This window comes from Nicotiana tabacum, chromosome 22 (genome assembly GCF_000715075.1).
Source record: "Nicotiana tabacum cultivar K326 chromosome 22, ASM71507v2, whole genome shotgun sequence".
In the NCBI taxonomy this organism is placed as follows: Eukaryota; Viridiplantae; Streptophyta; class Magnoliopsida; order Solanales; family Solanaceae; genus Nicotiana; species Nicotiana tabacum.
Genome location: NC_134101.1, coordinates 176,182,342 through 176,201,397, shown reverse-complemented (window position 1 = coordinate 176,201,397; position 19,056 = coordinate 176,182,342). Strand labels below are relative to the sequence as shown.

General features: G+C 35.9%; 2 protein-coding genes across 3 annotated transcripts; one reads left to right on the top strand and one right to left on the bottom strand.

Annotated features, from left to right (window-relative positions):
- Positions 1-4,390: 4,390 nt before the first annotated feature.
- Positions 4,391-7,812, top strand: LOC107815155 (vesicle-associated membrane protein 722). The gene is made up of 5 exons (XM_075243722.1): positions 4,391-4,845; positions 6,247-6,388; positions 6,489-6,609; positions 6,732-6,794; positions 7,451-7,812. Exons 1-5 carry the CDS (start codon positions 4,656-4,658, stop codon positions 7,595-7,597), a joined length of 663 nt encoding a protein of 220 aa, XP_075099823.1. The 5' UTR covers positions 4,391-4,655; the 3' UTR covers positions 7,598-7,812.
- Positions 7,813-9,361: 1,549 nt separating this feature from the next.
- Positions 9,362-18,490, bottom strand: LOC107815156 (pantoate--beta-alanine ligase). Of its 2 annotated transcripts, none has more exons than XM_075243721.1 (4): positions 17,611-18,490; positions 10,513-10,626; positions 10,103-10,320; positions 9,362-9,735 (listed from the first exon to the last, which is right to left on the bottom strand). In XM_075243721.1, the coding sequence occupies exons 1-3, from the start codon at positions 18,202-18,204 to the stop codon at positions 10,147-10,149; spliced, it is 882 nt and encodes a 293-aa protein (XP_075099822.1). In that variant the 5' UTR covers positions 18,205-18,490; the 3' UTR covers positions 9,362-9,735; positions 10,103-10,146. The 2 variants fall into 2 exon arrangements, with proteins under 2 accessions (XP_075099822.1, XP_075099821.1); XM_075243720.1 differs by having other exon boundaries at positions 10,189-10,320; positions 17,611-18,489.
- Between the last annotated feature and the right edge of the window lie 566 nt (positions 18,491-19,056).

The following is a 19,056-nucleotide window of genomic DNA, read 5'->3' as shown; positions in this document are numbered from 1 at the left end:
TAAAATAGAAAAGATGGGACTTTTCCCGACGATGGATCTATTAGACAATTTTCTTGACGGATTTAAGTCTAAAGAAAAAATAAAATAAAAATATTTCTTTTGTTAGGTAGTGTAGCAATTCCCCTTGATTTTTCTTTGTGTTGCGGTTCTTTTCAAGGGTTTTGTTTGAACTGGGTGTAATTAGTTTTTTTAAGGAATAGGAGCCATTGTGTTGTATTTTGAATTGAAGCAATATCTCTTAACTTTGTTATGTCTTGGGAATAGTGATGTTTTGAATTGAAGCAATATCTCTTAACTTTGTTATGCCTTGAGAATATTGAGTACTTTGGTTGTGACGCTTAGGCTCAGTTTTTCGCTCTTGTATAACTACCTTAAATTGTATGATCTTAACTTTGCTTAACTGCGTTGACTAGAGTGTCTTGATGAAACCAATCCTGAGTGAGTTGTGTGCCATGTGTGTGTGAGGTTTGGGTGTTATTCTGTACATTGCATTTGATGCCTATAACTTGCCCCGTGTGTTTGCAAACTGAAATAATGGTTTTGTTCAGTCTTGGAAGTGATATAAGCGTTTTTTGTTGAGCCAGATATGTATATTTTACCGGCCTAATTGTTATGTATCGTAGTTTACCCCTTTGAGTCTGTAATCCTGTTTCTTTGGCAACCACATACAAGCCTTACCCATTTGTTTGAATTAACCATCTATTTAAATCATTGTAACCTCTTATGAGCACTTGAATTGTTTATGAACTGTGTGAAAGTTAAAGTGTGAGGGTGGTTGGTTTGGCTTTTGAGTGGAACTAATTAAATAAGGAGAAAGGTGCACTATTTTAAAAAAGTAAGAGCCACTTGAATTAAAAAATAATAATAAAGAAAAAAAGTAGTTGTATTGTTATGAAGAATATTCCTTGTGATGGTGACTTTTGATGTGATTGTGCTTAAAGAAGTATGAGATAATATACATTGAGGTGAAGGTGGAGTTTGGTTTGATATAAGTATGAGGTTTGAATGTTAAAGTATATGTATTAAAGTTCTTAGGGAGGTGTAGTCACTCTTATATCTAAATGTATCCTACCCGTCCCGCAACCTACATTACAACCAATTAAAGTCTTACTTGATCCTAGACTGATAAGCTCGATTAGTAGAGTAGTATACTATGGGCAAGCCTATGGTGCATCTTTTGTGGCATATGAATGTTATTTCTGACAGTGAGTGAATTCTTTCTATCTTGAGTTCCTAATTGTTCTTAAATTTCATTGTGTGTGGAACTACTCTCTTTTGTTGAGTGAGGGCACGTGATTCATGAAGGAAAGGTAATATCATTAACCTCCATATTAGAGTAAGTGAGTGAGTTGTGAATAATGCATGGTACTTGCGAGTCAAATTTTGAGGTAAAGATGTTACACCCTTGTACTTAGTCTATTTTAAAGATTCTTGGTGTGATGAATTAGGAGAATTGTTTTAAAAGGTCGTGTCTATAAGTGTAGTTTGATTGCTTGAGGACGAGCAAGGTTTAAGTGTGGGGTATTGATGTGTGGCTATAATTCCATAGTTTCGTACATTATTTGCCTTGCATTGTACATGCTTTAATGATAAATTACACTTTGTTTGCGCGTAATGGAGTCTATTTTATATGTAGGTGCATCAGAAATGAAAGTAGAGCTAAAGGGATGCTTAAACGTCGAAAGTGCGCTCGAGAACGGTGAAAATGAGAAGCCGGGCAAAAGCCAACTTGACAAGGTTTTATCCAGGTGAGGCCAGCATAAAGCCAAGCCTAACCAGGTTTTATCCAGGCGAGACCAGCTTAAAGCCAGGCCTAAGCTGGCGTTACCCAGGCGATGCCAGGCCCCGTCCGAGTTTTGAAGGTTTTAATTATTTTCCGGCTTGACTAGGAGTTGACCTACATGTTTAGGTCTTGTCCTAAACATATAAATAGACCTAAAAACGTCACTTTTGGGGGATTTTAGACAGATAGAGAAGGGGAGATCGAGTTTGGACACACTTGAGACCTACGAAGGCAAGAACACACTAGGAGCAAGGCGGAGAATTCTTCTACGTGTTTTTCACTTCCTTCTTCCTATTTTTATTGTTGGTTATGAATTTAATTATTGTGTTTTCACATACTTTTATGATTAGCTAATTTATTATCTAGAGTTTTGATAGAACCTCTTGGAGAATGAATTCTTGTTATATTTTAATATAATTTAACCGTTGGTTTATCTACTTGTTCAACTACGTGCTTATTTCAGTTGATTGAATGACCATCGATTGACTGTGCCTATTTATTATGTATTGCTTGAGAAAGAGTGCATATTTAGGTTGTTGTTGAATAACGTCACTCCCAAGGTATATGAGAGATCAATACGGCGGGTTTAAAAGCAAGATTAGAGATAACGAAGCTTTGACGTGATCATAGTGAGCGGTGAAAAGGTGTGAGCTAGCGTAATTCGAGAGAATATGACTAGTACATTATTGTAGTTGCTCGAGAGAGAATTACGATAAGTCGAGTGCTCATGATCAGTAGACAATACTTAGGCGAAATTATAGAAGACGTAGCAGGAAGGATTCTGACAATTGGAAAAATCATAATTCTAGACCTCCTAATCTTTTCTCCAACCCTTAGTATCCCTAGTTTTTAATTTACATCTTTAATTTGTTAGTTAATTAGTTAGATATAAAAATCTTAATATTATAACTTAGGAATTGTTCGATCTTGTCTTCCGAGTGATATTGAACAGTTATCGTGAAACCTTAGTTCTCTGTGGGATTCAACTCCGGACTTTTAGATCGGATTATATTTGCAGCGACAACTTATCCTTTTTAGGACTAGAGTTGGGCATGATCATCTATAATTTAAATTCAATTTTCACATTGATGCATGTTGGTATTAATAACATGTTTTGCCAAGCTTCTCCAATCCTAGAAGTACCTTTTTTCTTCCAAAGAGTGTTTTTTTTTCAAAGTTGAAGTGTTTGACCAATCTTTTGGAATTAAAAAAAGGTGCTTTTGAGAAGAAGCAGAGAAAATAGCTTCTCTCCAAAAACACTTATTTGAAAATCACTTTTGAGAAAAATACACTTAGAAGTAGTTTTTAAAAGCTTGACCAAATACTAATTGCTGCTCAGAAATGTTTTTCAATTAATTAGCCAAACACAAACTGCTTCTTACCAAAAGTATTTTTGAAAAAAAAAAACACTTATCAAAATAAACTGATTTTTGCAGTTTGGCCAAACAGGTTTATAACCTGGTTTGATGCAGCGGGGTTGGCATGCAAGTATGACGAAAATTTCAAATGTTCCGCGTAACACATTACCTTAATTATGGTTTCACGCGATGTGCAAGAAAGAAAATAAATTCTAATAGTTGACTAAGAAAATAAAAATACCTGATCTTCAAAATTAATTTGGATAGTTTCATTTACCCCTACCGCATATTTCTAAATACTTTTGCAGAAGCTTCTTAGGGTTTTATGTAATTTGTGTATTGAGAGCGAACAAGTTATTTAGAAAGACAATTTGAATATAAATTCAATATAATAAAAATGCAACTTATACCTATAGTCAAACTTTATTTATTTTAACTTTCTCTTAGACAATGCTAAATAGAAAATGAGACTATCAAAATGGATACTTGTAATACTACACCATTATTGAAAGAGGTAGATTTCGATTATTCATACAGAAATGAAATATATCAAATAATTTGTTTTCATATGTCTAAACTTCGATAGATTGAATTATTCAATATTTATCCAAATAAAAAATAATTGATATTTAATGAAATAGTTAACTAAGTAGGCATAAGTTGATCCGAACTAATGTTATAAAAAAGATATTGTAGATTTCCGTAATATATTTTTGGCATCGAGCCATCGACTCTTGCAAAGTTTCACCCAAAGACCATGAAATGAAGAAAATAATAAGGCTTCTAGAAAATACATAGAGTATACCTGTAATACTTTTCTCTTTCAAGTATTTGACAAAATAATCCCAATTTGACCAAATGCGAAGAAAATAAGTAGGAATACAAAATTTAATGTCCTTGTTTAACTTCAAACCGTGTGTAATCAATACCAAAAGAAATTAAATCCGTTTCAAACTTTACAACAAAATTTATTAGTAGCCGCATAAGTTTGGCAGGATCACCGTAGCATAGCATCCGGTGCAATGGATGAGACTGCTCCTCCCTTAACCAGATATTTTGGGTTCGAGCCCTGATACGGAAAAATACTTGGTAGGGAGCACTTCCCCCGAATGGGGCCCTACACGGCGCGAATCCGGATATAATCGCGCTCCAATGCGGGTACCGTACACCGGGTGTAAAATAAAAAAAAAACATAAGTTTGGCAGGGGCAAATCCGTTAATTTCCTTGCAACAGAAGGGACTGTTTTTTAAGAAATTTTCAGCCCCAAAAGCCCCAAAAGCAAAGGCTTTTCTTCACAAGGAAAAATAGGAAGTAGGAAACTTCCCATTCCCAAAAATCAAAATTCATATCATCCCCCGCATCATCACGCTTCCCCTTTTTATCTTTTGCCGTTGCCTCAATTGCTTCATTCACATCATACGCATTTTCCATTTCTCCTATTTCTCTCTCTCGCTTTTTTTCTCTCTCTAGAACTCTACTATACTAGCTAGGGTTTTGGTTTCAGCCAAGAGAAATGGGGCAACAGTCGTTGATCTACAGCTTCGTTGCGCGAGGAACTGTGATCCTCGCTGAATACACTGAGTTTACGGGTAATTTCACAAGTATAGCCTCACAGTGCCTCCAGAAACTTCCTGCTTCCAATAACAAGTTCACCTATAACTGTGATGGCCATACTTTCAACTATCTCGTCGAAGATGGCTTCAGTGAGTTATTTTCCCTCTTTTCACTTCTGATAGTTTTGTTAATTGATTTTCCTGATTCAAGCATCCATGCATCTATGTTCCTTTTTTGCTGTGCGACTATTTCGTTTTCCTTGGATTTTCGTTTGATTGATTTCGGAATAGTGTAATCTGGATCTTAATAGAATATTGAGTAGTAATAATTAAATATTTTGTGGTAATTAGTTTAGTTAATGAAAATTTTTTCGTTGGATCTCATTCATTTCGTTGCTTATTTTAACATCTTTTTTTTATTTTCGTTTCCCTTTTTTCGGTGCTCTCCTTGTTCTGTTGCTGTATCCCATTTTTGGATAGTCAGTCTAGATATCTGTTTAATAGTAATAAGTAATGTAATTTAATTTTGTGGTAATTAGTTTAGCTAATGCATAATTTTGCTTTGGATCTCTTTCATTTCTGTTGCTGTGTTTGATTTCTGAATTGTGCAGTCTAGATTTTCGTAGAATACTGATAAGTAATATATTATATTGGTAATTAGTCTAGTTAATGCTTAACTTTGCTTTAGATCGGTTTGATTTCATGACCTATTAACACTTAAAAAATCACGCATGCCTAATTGGGATGTTGAATATTCCATGTAATTAGCAGAGGATAAGATATGGACTCTTTTGGAAGATCTCTCATTTTTGTGTAAATTTCTTGTATGTCTGTCATTATGTATGTATCATGCTAGTGTCTTCAATATAGCTTATAGTTGCTTCTGTCTTCTGCTTGACAAGATTTGATGACAGTGTACGTTTTATTCATAATATCTTAATTTAGACGGTAAACTGTCTGTTTTGCTCATTTAGGGGATTGTTTTGTATTGTGAAAGTGACTAAACACTGCTTTTAGATTTACCCATAGTAATTGTTATCTGCTGACTAGGTTTCCAGGCCTTAAGCGCTTGTCTATTTGCTTGCAAAATGCATTAATAAGCACACATGACCAACTTAGCAATATAGATGAAGTACTGTGCATTTCACCATAAAACTCAAGCTGAAGTTTATTTTTTTTTCATTTTTCAAATTGAAATGCACAACCTCTATCCTTGCAATTGGGGTTTTTTTTTTGGGGGGGGGGGGGGGAGCTCTTCCTGCACGGCATAAGCCCCTTATTTTGTATGGCATCAAACTAAATTGTTGAAATGTTATTTGTCGATTTAAGGTAGAACGATAAGATTCCCTTTTGTTCGGTCTTTATATTTTTGTTTTCCTCAGATTCCGGTATGGAAGTTCTTCTGTCCATGATAGTTTTTTGTTTTCTTCATATTCTTGTTTCTATGCTCTAACTGTCCATGATTGATTACATGACAAATAATATGTAATGCTCCATTTCTTCCGCCTAATTTTTCATGCTGACATTGTTATACACCCTCTGTACAAACAGCATATTGTGTTGTTGCTGTGGAATCTGTTGGAAGACAGATTCCAATTGCATTTCTAGAGAGAACCAAGGAAGAGTTTACCAAGAAATATGGTGGAGGCAAGGCTGCTACAGCTGTTGCTAACAGCTTAAACAGGGAGTTTGGGTAAATTGCATTTTCTTTTCAGACTCTTTTCCCTTCTCCTTTATTATTGATGTTAGTGTTGAAAGTGATTCACGCCTTCATTCAAAACATTAATTTACAGGCCCAAACTGAAGGAACAAATGCAGTACTGTGTAGACCATCCAGAGGAAATCAGTAAGCTTGCAAAGGTGAAGGCTCAGGTTTCGGAAGTTAAAGGTGTGATGATGGAAAACATTGAAAAGGTAGAGAAGATTGACTTCCATATTGGATTATACTGTTTTAGAGGACATATCTCTGTCGTGGTCCTGGAAGATTTAGAACCCGTAAGTTTATTTGGTTTTCTGATGAAACTTTGTCCTTGTAGGTTCTTGATCGTGGTGAGAAGATTGAACTTTTGGTGGATAAGACTGAGAATCTTCGCTCACAGGTATATAAATGACCATACAATGTCCCGTTACTGAAATATTTGAGTCTTCAGCTGTAGATGGATGAATCTCACAGTTATATATGAATAGAAGCTATAGTCATAAATCAACTTTTTTGCCTAGTTTGATTGATAGCACATGACAAGATGCTATGGCCTACTAGTTTCAGCAAATTCAAAGTGGTTTGAATATATTTACTTAGAATATGAAGGATATGCTAATGATTTAGCTGCATATTTTCTGTTGCAAGAAATTTCTAGTGGTTAATTACCTTTAACAAGAAAAAAAGAAAAAGAAAGTTCTAGTGGTTAAGCTCAGACCATTAATAGCAAACAGTAGCCTGGCAACTACAGTCAGGCAATCATTCGGCTATGTTGTTTTACATTTTATGTTTTGAGGATCGCTTAGTTAAACTATGCTTTCTGTGCAATCCATTAGGTCAACGGCTAGTGGTCTCCTTCCCTTAACTTTATAGGCAACTTGGTAATGGTTTATTTGCTCCACTGGGCTGGACCCTGTGAGCTGTTGTTACATCATTACACCTAATTGTTTCTTTTTTCCTTTACCTTCTTTCTGAACTTGCACTGGTGTTATTGTTTTTCTTTTTTTGTTCCATCTGAGCATGAAATATTCAAGTGAAATTTTTGTCTTGTTGCAGGCACAAGATTTCAGGACACAAGGAACAACAATGAGGAGGAAGATGTGGTTGCAGAACATGAAAATCAAGCTTATAGTCTTGGGAATTATTATTGCCTTGATTCTGATCATAGTTTTGTCAGTATGTGGTGGTTTCAATTGTCATTAGTGTGGTTCCTCATCCTTACTAGGCTGGATGTTGATTGAAAATTGTGACACTTAATCTTTGTAGCAGTGGCATGTCAGTTCCTTATAATTCTTTTTTTCTTTTGTTGTGACATCTTTTGTTCTATGCTCTGTATCATGAGACACTGCCTGTATAGCTTGTAATGCTGAATTCTTTTGAGTATACTATTGAATGAGTCTTCCTCGTTCACCAGGTCACATAGTGATTCTTGATTTTGTTGGTTCTGAATTGGATGGAAAAGACTCTGAAACAAAGGAACCAGAGGAGAAATAATGTGTACTGCGTCTTTCTTTTCCTCCTCTCTATTTGAACGGCTTCATTATTATGCTGTCATTTTTTCTGTGGGGCTCCTTATATGTGTACTAGTTTAAATCTTGTGCTATGATTGGACTTTTAAAAGCTGTTTTGCAGGGAAAGTTAATAATAGTCCACTTAAATTTTAAAGGATTATGCGAGGTCCGCTTGTGATAAATATTAAATTCACTGTGTGATTTCATCATGTTTCTTCTATATTTTGTTGGTTTTTGTGTGGCCGTAAATATGCTTCTGTCGAGTGTGTTGAGAATTCGAAAGCCTTTTAATGATATTTCTGGCTTGTTTTGATTGAGATAGCAATATCTTGTGGGCTTATTCCTCTATCCCTGAGCATGATTGTGTTGAAGTGAAAAAGGTCAAATATACCATTCTACTTGATGTCGTCTACATACAACCTCCGTTATATTATCCGGTCAAATTTACTCCTACTGTTATACTATCCGGCCAAATTTACCCCTATTATCAACAAACTTTTAAAAATTACCCCTTGATCTGTTAAGTAATCCAAAATTTCCCAATTTTCTTTTATTTAAATCACTTGTTGAGTTGTTGTTCTTGCTTCACTATTTTCAAAAATTACTATTGATGTGAATGCTAAAGGTACTAGACTATACAAATTATTCATGGATATTTTTAATTACCAATGCACCTACTTCTCTTCTTGTGATAATGAGTTTGGAATTGGTTTAAAATTTTATTTATTTTTCAACCATATACATACAGTAGAATTCAATAGGTCTATTTATTGTGTATTACATGCATGATGCAGCTGATCATCATGTACATATATATTCAAACATATTTTGTTATTGTCTAGTTAATATAGAGTTCGATCGACTAACTTTAGAGAGCACGATGCGTAGACATTTGATTAAAGCAAAGTTGAATTCGAGAATGTAAAGTTTCCAAGAAACTTCAACTTCTATCACTAATACTTGCAAAATCTTCATACCTTTGGTGTAACGAATTCACGTGGGATGTTGTAAATACTTATGAAATTTAGACAAACTACCTAATTTAGATTCTTCAATTTACTATACTTTGTTTACTTACCGTTTTATTATTTTAATATTTCTTCTCTTATTTTTTTTCCAATAAAGAAAGCAAGTAAATACTAATTAATTCGAAAATAGTGGATCGAAAAAAAAAGTGACTTAATTAAAATAATTTGGGAGATTTTGGGTCACCTGACGGACTAAGGGGTAATTTTTAAAAGTTTGCTGATGATAGGGTTAAATTTGACCGGATAGTATAACGGTGTGGTAAATTTGGCCAGATAATATAACAGAGGTAAATGAAAGTAAAGGGGTATACTTGGCCCTTTTCCCTTGTATGAACCATCTTGTATTGTGGAAAGGTGCCCGGACAGAATTCTAGAGCGAAGATCAGACCGAAGAAATGATTTTATAGCCGAGGACAGGAGGTGATCAGACTTGTCGAAGAATCAGTAAATGATGGTTCTGGTTCTCATCGTCAAAAAAAAAACCAAGACAATAGTAGAGCAGTATGAAAAGACTAGCTAATTGCTCCATATTTTACTTGCAGCTGGAAAGATGATTCTTCCACTTTGAGAAAAGTCATTTTTAGATGGCTTTTACAAACTGCAAAGCTTCTTGCAAACCAGGGACTAGTACTTCACCTCAGTTTTTATATATTTGGTTATCGTATATATTTTTGGTGGCTCCATCTCATATATTTATTTCCATGTTGTCAACGAGCCTGACCTTTCCAAACCATGCTGCTACACAGAATACAACTGGTCTCTTGATTGTTTCCACCGGCTCTAAACTTTCTTGCTCCACAATCTGATGCAGAGAAGGTGTCAGCAATGAGGTAAACAAGATAACCAGACCAAGAAATGATTTGGAAACAACTTTTTTTGTATTCATAACCTTTTTATGTTGCTAAGTGAAAACATTATGGAACACTGCACAGATACGCTTCTGAGACGCTAACCATGCAAAATATTGCTTTATATATCTACTAGTTTAAGAGGAGGGTAAAGGAAACAGTAGTATGACTTTTATGTCATTGGAATTTCAGTGGTGGAAAGGCAATTGGAGAGCTTTATGGTCACACGTCTTGACAAGTCAATAGTACTCGTGTATTTTCCGATTGGCAAATATAACTTACAGCTAGAGGACATTGAAAGCACAATTGTCAAGATCATACCATTCTTCCTAAAGTGATTGAGTTCCCAGTTGGTATTCTATTGTTTATATCCATATGAAAGTTATTATTATTATGTAAGTTCTCACTTCAGCATAATCAACCCTTCCATCGGCTTCATCTATGATTTGAATAGCTGAATTTATCAGCTCTCCGCAGTTGACCTGTCCCTTTCCTGCCTCAACTTTGGCTTTAGACAGTGCTCGGCTAATAGACAAAGCCTGTGGAATAGTATAAAAAGCAAAAAAATTTCAATTAGCACAAATGCCAGACAATAATAATGAGAGAGCCTTAGCAAGAAATCAGTTTTTGCGTATGCATTGTCCCATACATCTTGATTCTGAATAAGCTAATGTTTGCCATAATTCATGTTCCTTCATCATGCTAAGAGATACTAATAATAGAAGAAGCACCTTTTGTCTGTCCTCAGGCGAAAGTTTCACATTGCGGGAACTCATTGCAAGGCCATCATGCTCTCGTACTATGTCAGAACCAATTACCTTTATCCCAAAATCAAGATCTCGAACCTGAAACAGAATTACTTTGAGACTATCAATTTAAAATCACATCAGACTTCAGCTCTGAAGTATAATGCTTGATTAAGACTAGCAAAGAAACAGAATCCAAACAACATCTCAACAACATTCCCCAATAAGCAGCTTTACTTTCAGCAGGCAGATATGGCCATATTGGATTGCTTTATCCACACAAGGAAGAAACTTATCTGCACTTGTGTTTTCACCAAAACTATATTATGCGTAACATGTGTCGTTTAGCATAAAATTGTTGTTCCTCTGTACTTGTAAATAATGATTCTGGAAATTAGAACGTTAGCTTATAAACGTAAATATAAATAAAAAACAGAAATTAATTCGAGCCCACTGAATTCACAGTGTTTCCTTAAGGAATTTAATCCCCTCCTAGTACCCAAGGTTATAGATTATTTCCTCCCAGGATAGAACGAATTACACACTAGTGTAGCGGTACTTCAAACCCCAGTGTTTCAACGAATACAAAGTTCGGCAACAAATCACACTTATGGATGCTTTGTTTGTAGTTAAAAACAATGCAGAATAAGGAGGACAACTCAGAAGTCGAATGGAAATTCTGAGAGGAAGGAATGCAAAGTATAGCCAATGTTGAATTCTTACTGAAGAGAATATCAAATTGCAATTCGTTTTTCCAGTGTATACGCAGTGTATACAGAGTGTATATCCAGTATATGCAGAGTGTATATCCAGTGTATACAGAGTGTATATTAAGTGTATACAGAGTGTTTCAAGTGTTTTTTTCGATGTGTTCTTCTTTCTCTCCAACTTATGCTCTATTTATAGCAGTTATTTGAGAGAAATCCGCCCCTTCCATGGTGCAACAAGCACTAGATCATGGAGAAAGCACTTACATGGTGGTATATACACTTGCTTGGTGGGAGGAACACTTGCACCATTGTGGGAGGTGCACTAGGCTGCATTGTTGCTTAGTGTTGCAACACAATACACGGATTGGAAAACATCCGTTACAAACACGGATTATATCACGTTAATATTCACTATTAACAAATAAATTTGGTCCAAAAAATTAATCAATCGATCGATCATTTGACCAAATCCGAATCCAAATCTCATTTCCCATTCACTCTAATTTTAAGACTATTTCATCTTAAACAAAAACTCAACAATCCCCCACATGAATGGGGAATGGCTATATCATGGAAGTATGCATGAAAAACTTGTGTGATTTGCAAACAAGAATTAATTGCATCTGGATAAGTAGGTTTCCCTTTGAACTTTCCGTAGTGAACTTATGTCGGATATACTCGGTCAATCGGTAGATTTGATATCTTTGAACCGTCGAACTTTAGTGTATACCTAGACAACCATAAGTCACACAATCAATCCCTTAACCGTCTTTGGTTCTCATTGTTGTGTTCGTTTCAGCCATGAACACTGCCTGGTTTCATAAGTGCGTAGAGAATTGGCCTTGCAAAATTCTCCTTGAAGCGGCTAACACTTCACACATACATAGGTGATTCCTAAACGTGTCATCTCATAGATACACTATTTGATATACCCTGTATCAAATTTAGAAATCATTAAAAAGCCTTAATGCTTTATCCTTGGTACTGAACATTGTCTCATCACGAGAATGGACTAAAACAAATTTTGTTGACAATGTTGAACCGTCATTAATGACTTTGTTTGATCTCCTTGAACCTAGATCTTGGGATCTCCAGTCTTCTAGGTAGAGTTACCGCCACAATGACTTGTTCTTGGCCATAGTCCCATTCCCCTCGATGATTTCTCAACTACCTCTCTAGTTAGGCCTTTTGTAAGTGGATCTGACACATTATCACTTGACTTTACATAGTCAATCATGATAATTCCTCTAGAGAGAAGTTGCCTAACGGTTTTATGTCTTCGTCGTATATGACGAGATTTACCGTTATACATAACGCTCCCAGCCCTTCCAATTGCCGCTTGGCTATCACAGTGTATGCATATTGGTGCCAACGGTTTGGGCCAAAATGGAATATCTTCCAAGAAATTCCGGAGCCATTCAGCTTCTTCACCGGCTTTATCTAAGGCTATGAACTCAGCCTCCATTGTAGAGCGGGCAATACATGTTTGTTTGGACGACTTCCAAGATACCGCTCCTCCACCAATAGTGAATACATATCCACTTGTGGACTTCGAATCAGTTGAACCGGTGATCCAATTTGCATCACAATATCCTTCAATCACCGCAGGATATTTACTGTAGTGCAAATCAAAGTTTTGGGTATGTTCTAAGTATCCCAAAACTCGTTTCATTGCCATCCAGTGAGATTGGCTTGGATTGCTCGTGTATCGACTTAGTTTACTTATAGCACAAGCTATATCTGGTCGTGTACAATTCATGATGTACATTAAGCATCCCAACACACGAGCATAATCCAATTGTGATATGCTTTGGCCTTTGTTCTTTGCTAGTGCAAGATTCACGTCAATTGGAGTCTTTGCAACTTTAAAGCCCAAGTGCTTGAATTTTTCAAGTACTGTCTTAATATAATGAGATTGTGACAATGCCAGGCCTTGAGGAGTCTTTTGGATCTTAATCCCCAGAATTAAATCTGCAATTCCCAAGTCCTTCATATCAAACTTGCTAGTTAGCATACGCTTAGTAGCATTTATGTTGGCAATGTTATTACTCATTATCAGCATATCATCCACATATAGGCAAACAATGACTATGTGATTTGGAACATTTTTAATGTACACACATTTATCACATTCATTTATCTTAAAACCATTTGACAACATTGTTTGGTCAAATTTCGCATGCCATTGTTTGGGTGCTTGTTTTAGTCCGTAAAGGGACTTAACAAGTCTACATACCTTATTTTCTTTACCAGGAACCACAAACCCTTCAGGTTGTTCCATGTAAATTTCTTCCTCCAACTCTCCATTTAAGAAGGCCGTTTTAACATCCATTTGATGAATTTCAAGACCATACACTGCAGCTAATGCTACTAACATCCGTATGGACGTAATCCTTGTAACTGGGGAGTATGTATCAAAGTAGTCAAGACCTTCTCGTTGTCTATACCCTTTGACAACAAGTCTTGCCTTGAATTTATCAATAGTGCCATCATCTTTCATTTTTCTCTTAAAAATCCATTTAGAACCCAAAGGTTTATTTCCAGGAGGAAGATCAACCAATTCCCATGTATGGTTGTTCAATATGGATTCTATTTCACTATTGACTGCCTCTTTCCAGAACAATGATTCCGAAGAAGACATAGCTTCTTTAAATGTTCGAGGCTCATTTTCCAATAAGAAAGTCACAAAATCTGGTCCAAACGAAGTAGACGTTCTTTGACGTTTACTACGTCTTGGATCCCCCTGATTAAATGTACTTTCTTTTGTTTCTTCCCGAGGTCGTTTAGATACTTCACCAATCGACTCGCATTCCTTTTTATACGGATATATATTTTCAAAGAACTCAGCATTATCTGATTCTATAACCGTATTATTATGAATGTCGGGATTTTCTGATTTATGAACCAGAAATCGATATGCTTTACTATTAGTTGCATATCCTATGAAAACACAATCAACTGTTTTCGGTCCTATTTTTACCCTTTTGGGTTTAGGAACTTGCACCTTTGCCAAACACCCCCACACTTTAAAATAATTCAAGTTGGGCTTCCTTCTTTTCCATTTTTCATATGGAATGGATTGTGTTTTACTATGGGGTACTCGATTTAGTATTCGGCTGGCCGTAAGAATGGCTTCCCCCCACAAGTTCTGTGGCAAACCAGAACTTATCAACAATGCGTTCATCATCTCCTTTAATGAACGATTCTTTCTTTCCGCAATCCCATTGGATTGGGGAGTGTAAGGGGCTGTTGTTTGATGAATAATTCCATATTCTAAACATATTTGTTCAAAAGGAGATTCATATTCACCACCCCTATCACTTCTTATCATTTTGATTTTCTTGTTAAGTTGCGTTTCAACTTCATTTTTGTATTGCTTGAATGCGTCTATTGCTTCATCTTTACTATTAAGTAAGTAAACATAGCAATATCGAGTACTATCGTCAATAAAAGTTATGAAATACTTCTTTCCACCGCGAGATGGTATTGACTTCATGTCACAAATATCTGTGTGAATTAAGTCTAAAAGATTTGAATTCCTTTCAACCGACTTATAAGGATGTTTAACATACTTAGATTCCACACATATTTGACATTTTGATTTTTCGCATTCAAACTTAGGCAATACTTCCAAGTTTATCATTTTTCGCAAGGTTTTATAATTGACATGACCTAAACGTACATGCCATAAATCATTTGACTCAAGTAAGTAAGAAGAAGCTGAAGTTTTATTATTAGTTTCAACAACTATTACATTCAGCTTGAAAAGGCCCTCAGTAAGGTAACCTTTTCCTACAAACATTTCATTCTTACTAATCACTACCTTGTCAGATACAAAAACGCACTTGAAACCGTGCTTTACAAGAAGTCCAGTAGAGACTAAGTTCTTCCTAATCTCGGGAACATGAAGGACGTTGTTCAAAGTCATGACCTTGCCAGAAGTCATCTTGAGAAATATCTTACCGTATCCTTCAATTTTTGCTGTAGCAGCATTTCCCATAGAGAGCGTCTCTTCGGGTCCAGCAGAAGCATATGTAGAAAATGCTTCCCTCACAGCACAAACATGGCGAGTGGCTCCAGAATCAATCCACCACTCCTTTGGGTTTCCTACCAGGTTGCATTCAGAAAGCATGGCACACAAGTCATCAACATCATCATGTTTTTCTACCATGTTTGCTTGACCCCTTTGCTTGTCTTTCTTCCGAGCACGACACTCCGTAGATTTGTGTCCGGTTTTCCCACAGTTGTAGCAGTTTCCACTGAACCGCTTCTTGCTTGGGTTGTATTTCGGACCAGAAGCCTTCTTTCTCTTTTTGTTATCTTCAACAATATTTGCTCCCATTATTGTTGAATTTTCACGGCCTCTTCTCTCAGCAGCTTTGTTGTCCTATTCGATTCTCAATCGAACAATGAGATCTTCAAGGGACATCTCCTTTCGTTTGTGTTTCAAATAATTTTTGAAGTCCTTCCACAATGGAGGCAACTTCTCAATTATTGCTGCTACTTGGAATGCTTCATTGATGACAAGACCTTCAGCAAGTAGATCATGAATAATCACTTGCAATTCCTGGACTTGGGTAATAACAGACTTGCTATCTACCATTTTGTAGTCCAAAAATTTTGCGGCGACGAATTTCTTCATCCCGGCATCTTCAGTTTTGTACTTCTTTTCAAGTGCATTCCACAATTCTTTTGACGTCTCCACGCCACTGTATACATTATACAGATTATCCTCCAGCCCGCTAAGAATATAATTCCTGCACAAGAAGTCAGAATGCTTCCATGCCTCAATCACGAGAAAGCTATCATTCTCTGGAGTTTCATCTGGAAGATCAGGAACATCTTCCTTGATGAACTTCTGTAGACATAACGTAGTCAAGTAGAAGAACATCTTTTGCTGCCAGCGCTTGAAATCCATCCCGGAAAATTTTCCGGGTTTCTCTGCCGGTGCCAACGCCGGAGTTCGACTTGTCGATGCGTTGGCAGTCATCATCGGAACAGCTTGATTTCCGTCATTCGCCATTTTTACTGTAAAAATGACACAATCAAACGTTTAATAAACGTTTAAAACTGGAGTGAAAAATCACGTAGATTTTAATCTCCAACAAAATGCCACGAAGGTTTTAAAACTGGAGTAAAAATCACGTAGATTTTAATCTCCAACAAACCGCAACGAAGGCTTAACTCTCCAAACGGGAGTACACAAAAAACCACAAAGGTTGGAAACAAGGTTATAGTTTCCAGAATAATAAAAGTAACACAAATACAGAAATTAAATTATTAAATTATTAAATTCCTTAAGATTGTTGTTCCTCTGTACTTGTAAATAATGATTCTGGAAATTAGAACGTTAGCTTATAAACGTAAATATAAATAAAAAACAGAAATTAATTCGAGCCCACTGAATTCACAGTGTTTCCTTAAGGAATTTAATCCCCTCCTAGTACCCAAGGTTATAGATTATTTCCTCCCAGGATAGAACGAATTACACACTGGTGTAGCGGTACTTCAAACCCCAGTGTTTCAACGAATACAAAGTTCGGCAACAAATCACACTTATGGATGCTTTGTTTGTAGTTAAAAACAATGCAGAATAAGGAGGACAACTCAGAAGTCGAATGGAAATTCTGAGAGGAAGGAATGCAAAGTATAGCCAATGTTGAATTCTTACTGAAGAGAATATCAAATTGCAATTCGTTTTTCCAGTGTATACGCAGTGTATACAGAGTGTATATCCAGTATATGCAGAGTGTATATCCAGTGTATACAGAGTGTATATTAAGTGTATACAGAGTGTTTCAAGTGTTTTTTTCGATGTGTTCTTCTTTCTCTCCAACTTATGCTCTATTTATAGCAGTTATTTGAGAGAAATCCGCCCCTTCCATGGTGCAACAAGCACTAGATCATGGAGAAAGCACTTACATGGTGGTATATACACTTGCTTGGTGGGAGGAACACTTGCACCATTGTGGGAGGTGCACTAGGCTGCATTGTTGCTTAGTGTTGCAACACAATACACGGATTGGAAAACATCCGTTACAAACACGGATTATATCACGTTAATATTCACTATTAACAAATAAATTTGGTCCAAAAAATTAATCAATCGATCGATCATTTGACCAAATCCGAATCCAAATCTCATTTCCCATTCACTCTAATTTTAAGACTATTTCATCTTAAACAAAAACTCAACAAAATTTTGATCACTTAACTACTGTTAAATAATGTACTAGCTCAATTTGTGAGCATCGCTTTTCTTAGAGTTAAATTTCGTTAATTTGATGCAAACGCCGAGCGCAACTAAGATCATCTACAAACCAATCCAACATTTTTAAACAAAACAAGATGAACTCTTTTTTAGTAAGCTTACCATTCTCTGAATAATCCTCCATTGTTGATAATCCTTCTTGCCAAAGACAGCAACATCAGGCTCAACAATATTGAACAACTTGGTAACAATAGTAGCAACCCCTCTAAAAAAAACAGGCCTACTCTTCCCACACAATCCTTTTTCCAAATTTTCAACTCTAACCCAAGTTTCATGCCCCATCCCTTTATCTTCAACACAAGATAACACCTTTAAACCCTCATTCTCTTTTTCATTAATCCTCTCAGCTGACCTAATTAGTCCCATTTCAGAATTCCCATAGTCATACAAATTCTTGGGGTGGAATACAACATCAACGCCATTAGCAACAGACTTGAGTTTCTGAATATCGCCTTGAAAATCAGAAGGGTATGTGGAAAGATCTTCATTGGGTGAAAATTGACCTGGATTTACATAAATGGACACAACTATAAGGTCAGTATGTTTTTGTGCTTCTTGGACTAGAGAAAGGTGACCCTCGTGAAGGTAACCCATAGTGGGGACAAAGCCAATTGTATGGTTTAGGGATCTCATGGTTCTTGTCCATTTTCTCATCTCTTCCTTGTCTGTGATGATAACTGGTTCTTTACCTGCCATTTTCAATTAAGATTGTGGAGGATTTTTGCTTGATTGTGTTTATTGGAGCTATCCACTTGGAGTAATTGACCAAGATTTTGACCGATTCTATGTATGAGTATGGGATTGTTTGGGAAGGCTATAAGATGGACAGCCACCAATAGGTCTAGGCCTCTAGGGTGAGCAAGTTTCAGGTGAAAAAAGTGCTTTTATGTCAACGATTGAACTATCATAAAAAGTGGACCGACCATTTAGCATTAGACCGAGATAGAGATCACACTGTGATAAGGTAGGATGTGCCTGGCGGCTAATAGATTCGCATCATAAAGTCATAAATATTTATATGTTCGATACATATAATTGTTCACGACGAATTGAGAATATGAAAATTAAACAGCGGCAATCACAAACAAATATAATGAAAGGTAATTTATTAATACAAAGATTGTGAGGTAATTTATTAATACAAAGATTGTGAGTGTACAAAGAAAACCGACAAACCTCACCAAACCGATAATTCGAGTCAAATCGAGAAAAAAAATTCGATTATGATTTGGTGTTAGAAAAAAAACTTGACCATAATTGGTTTGGTTTGGATATAACTAAAAAAAGTCAAACCGAAACCAAATCAACCCGACGTTATATGTATACAAGTTTTAAAAATAATTTATATATAAAAATAATTATTGTAATATAATTTATAAATATAATTTAAACTCTTTAATAGTTCTTTCTTTTGATATATTATTTCAAGCTTAGACTTATAACTTTTGAATGGTCAAATATGTTTTATAGCCCTACAAACTCAAATAAAGCCCAAAGCAATATCAAATTAATACTAGTGCTAACCAAAAAAAGTTCAATTCAATACTA

Coding starts and splice junctions, on each gene's coding strand:
- LOC107815156 (XM_075243720.1), bottom strand. CDS start 18,204: ATGGCAGGTAAAGAACCAGTTATCATCACAGACAAGGAAGAGATGAGA. Junction 10,627..17,610: donor GGAGGATTATTCAGAGAATG/GTAAGCTTACTA, acceptor ATTCTGTTTCAG/GTTCGAGATCTTGATTTTGG. Junction 9,736..10,188: donor GAAGGGTTGATTATGCTGAA/GTGAGAACTTAC, acceptor TCTCTGCATCAG/ATTGTGGAGCAAGAAAGTTT.
- LOC107815155 (XM_075243722.1), top strand. CDS start 4,656: ATGGGGCAACAGTCGTTGATCTACAGCTTCGTTGCGCGAGGAACTGTG. Junction 4,846..6,246: donor TCTCGTCGAAGATGGCTTCA/GTGAGTTATTTT, acceptor CTGTACAAACAG/CATATTGTGTTGTTGCTGTG. Junction 6,610..6,731: donor TGATGGAAAACATTGAAAAG/GTAGAGAAGATT, acceptor TTGTCCTTGTAG/GTTCTTGATCGTGGTGAGAA.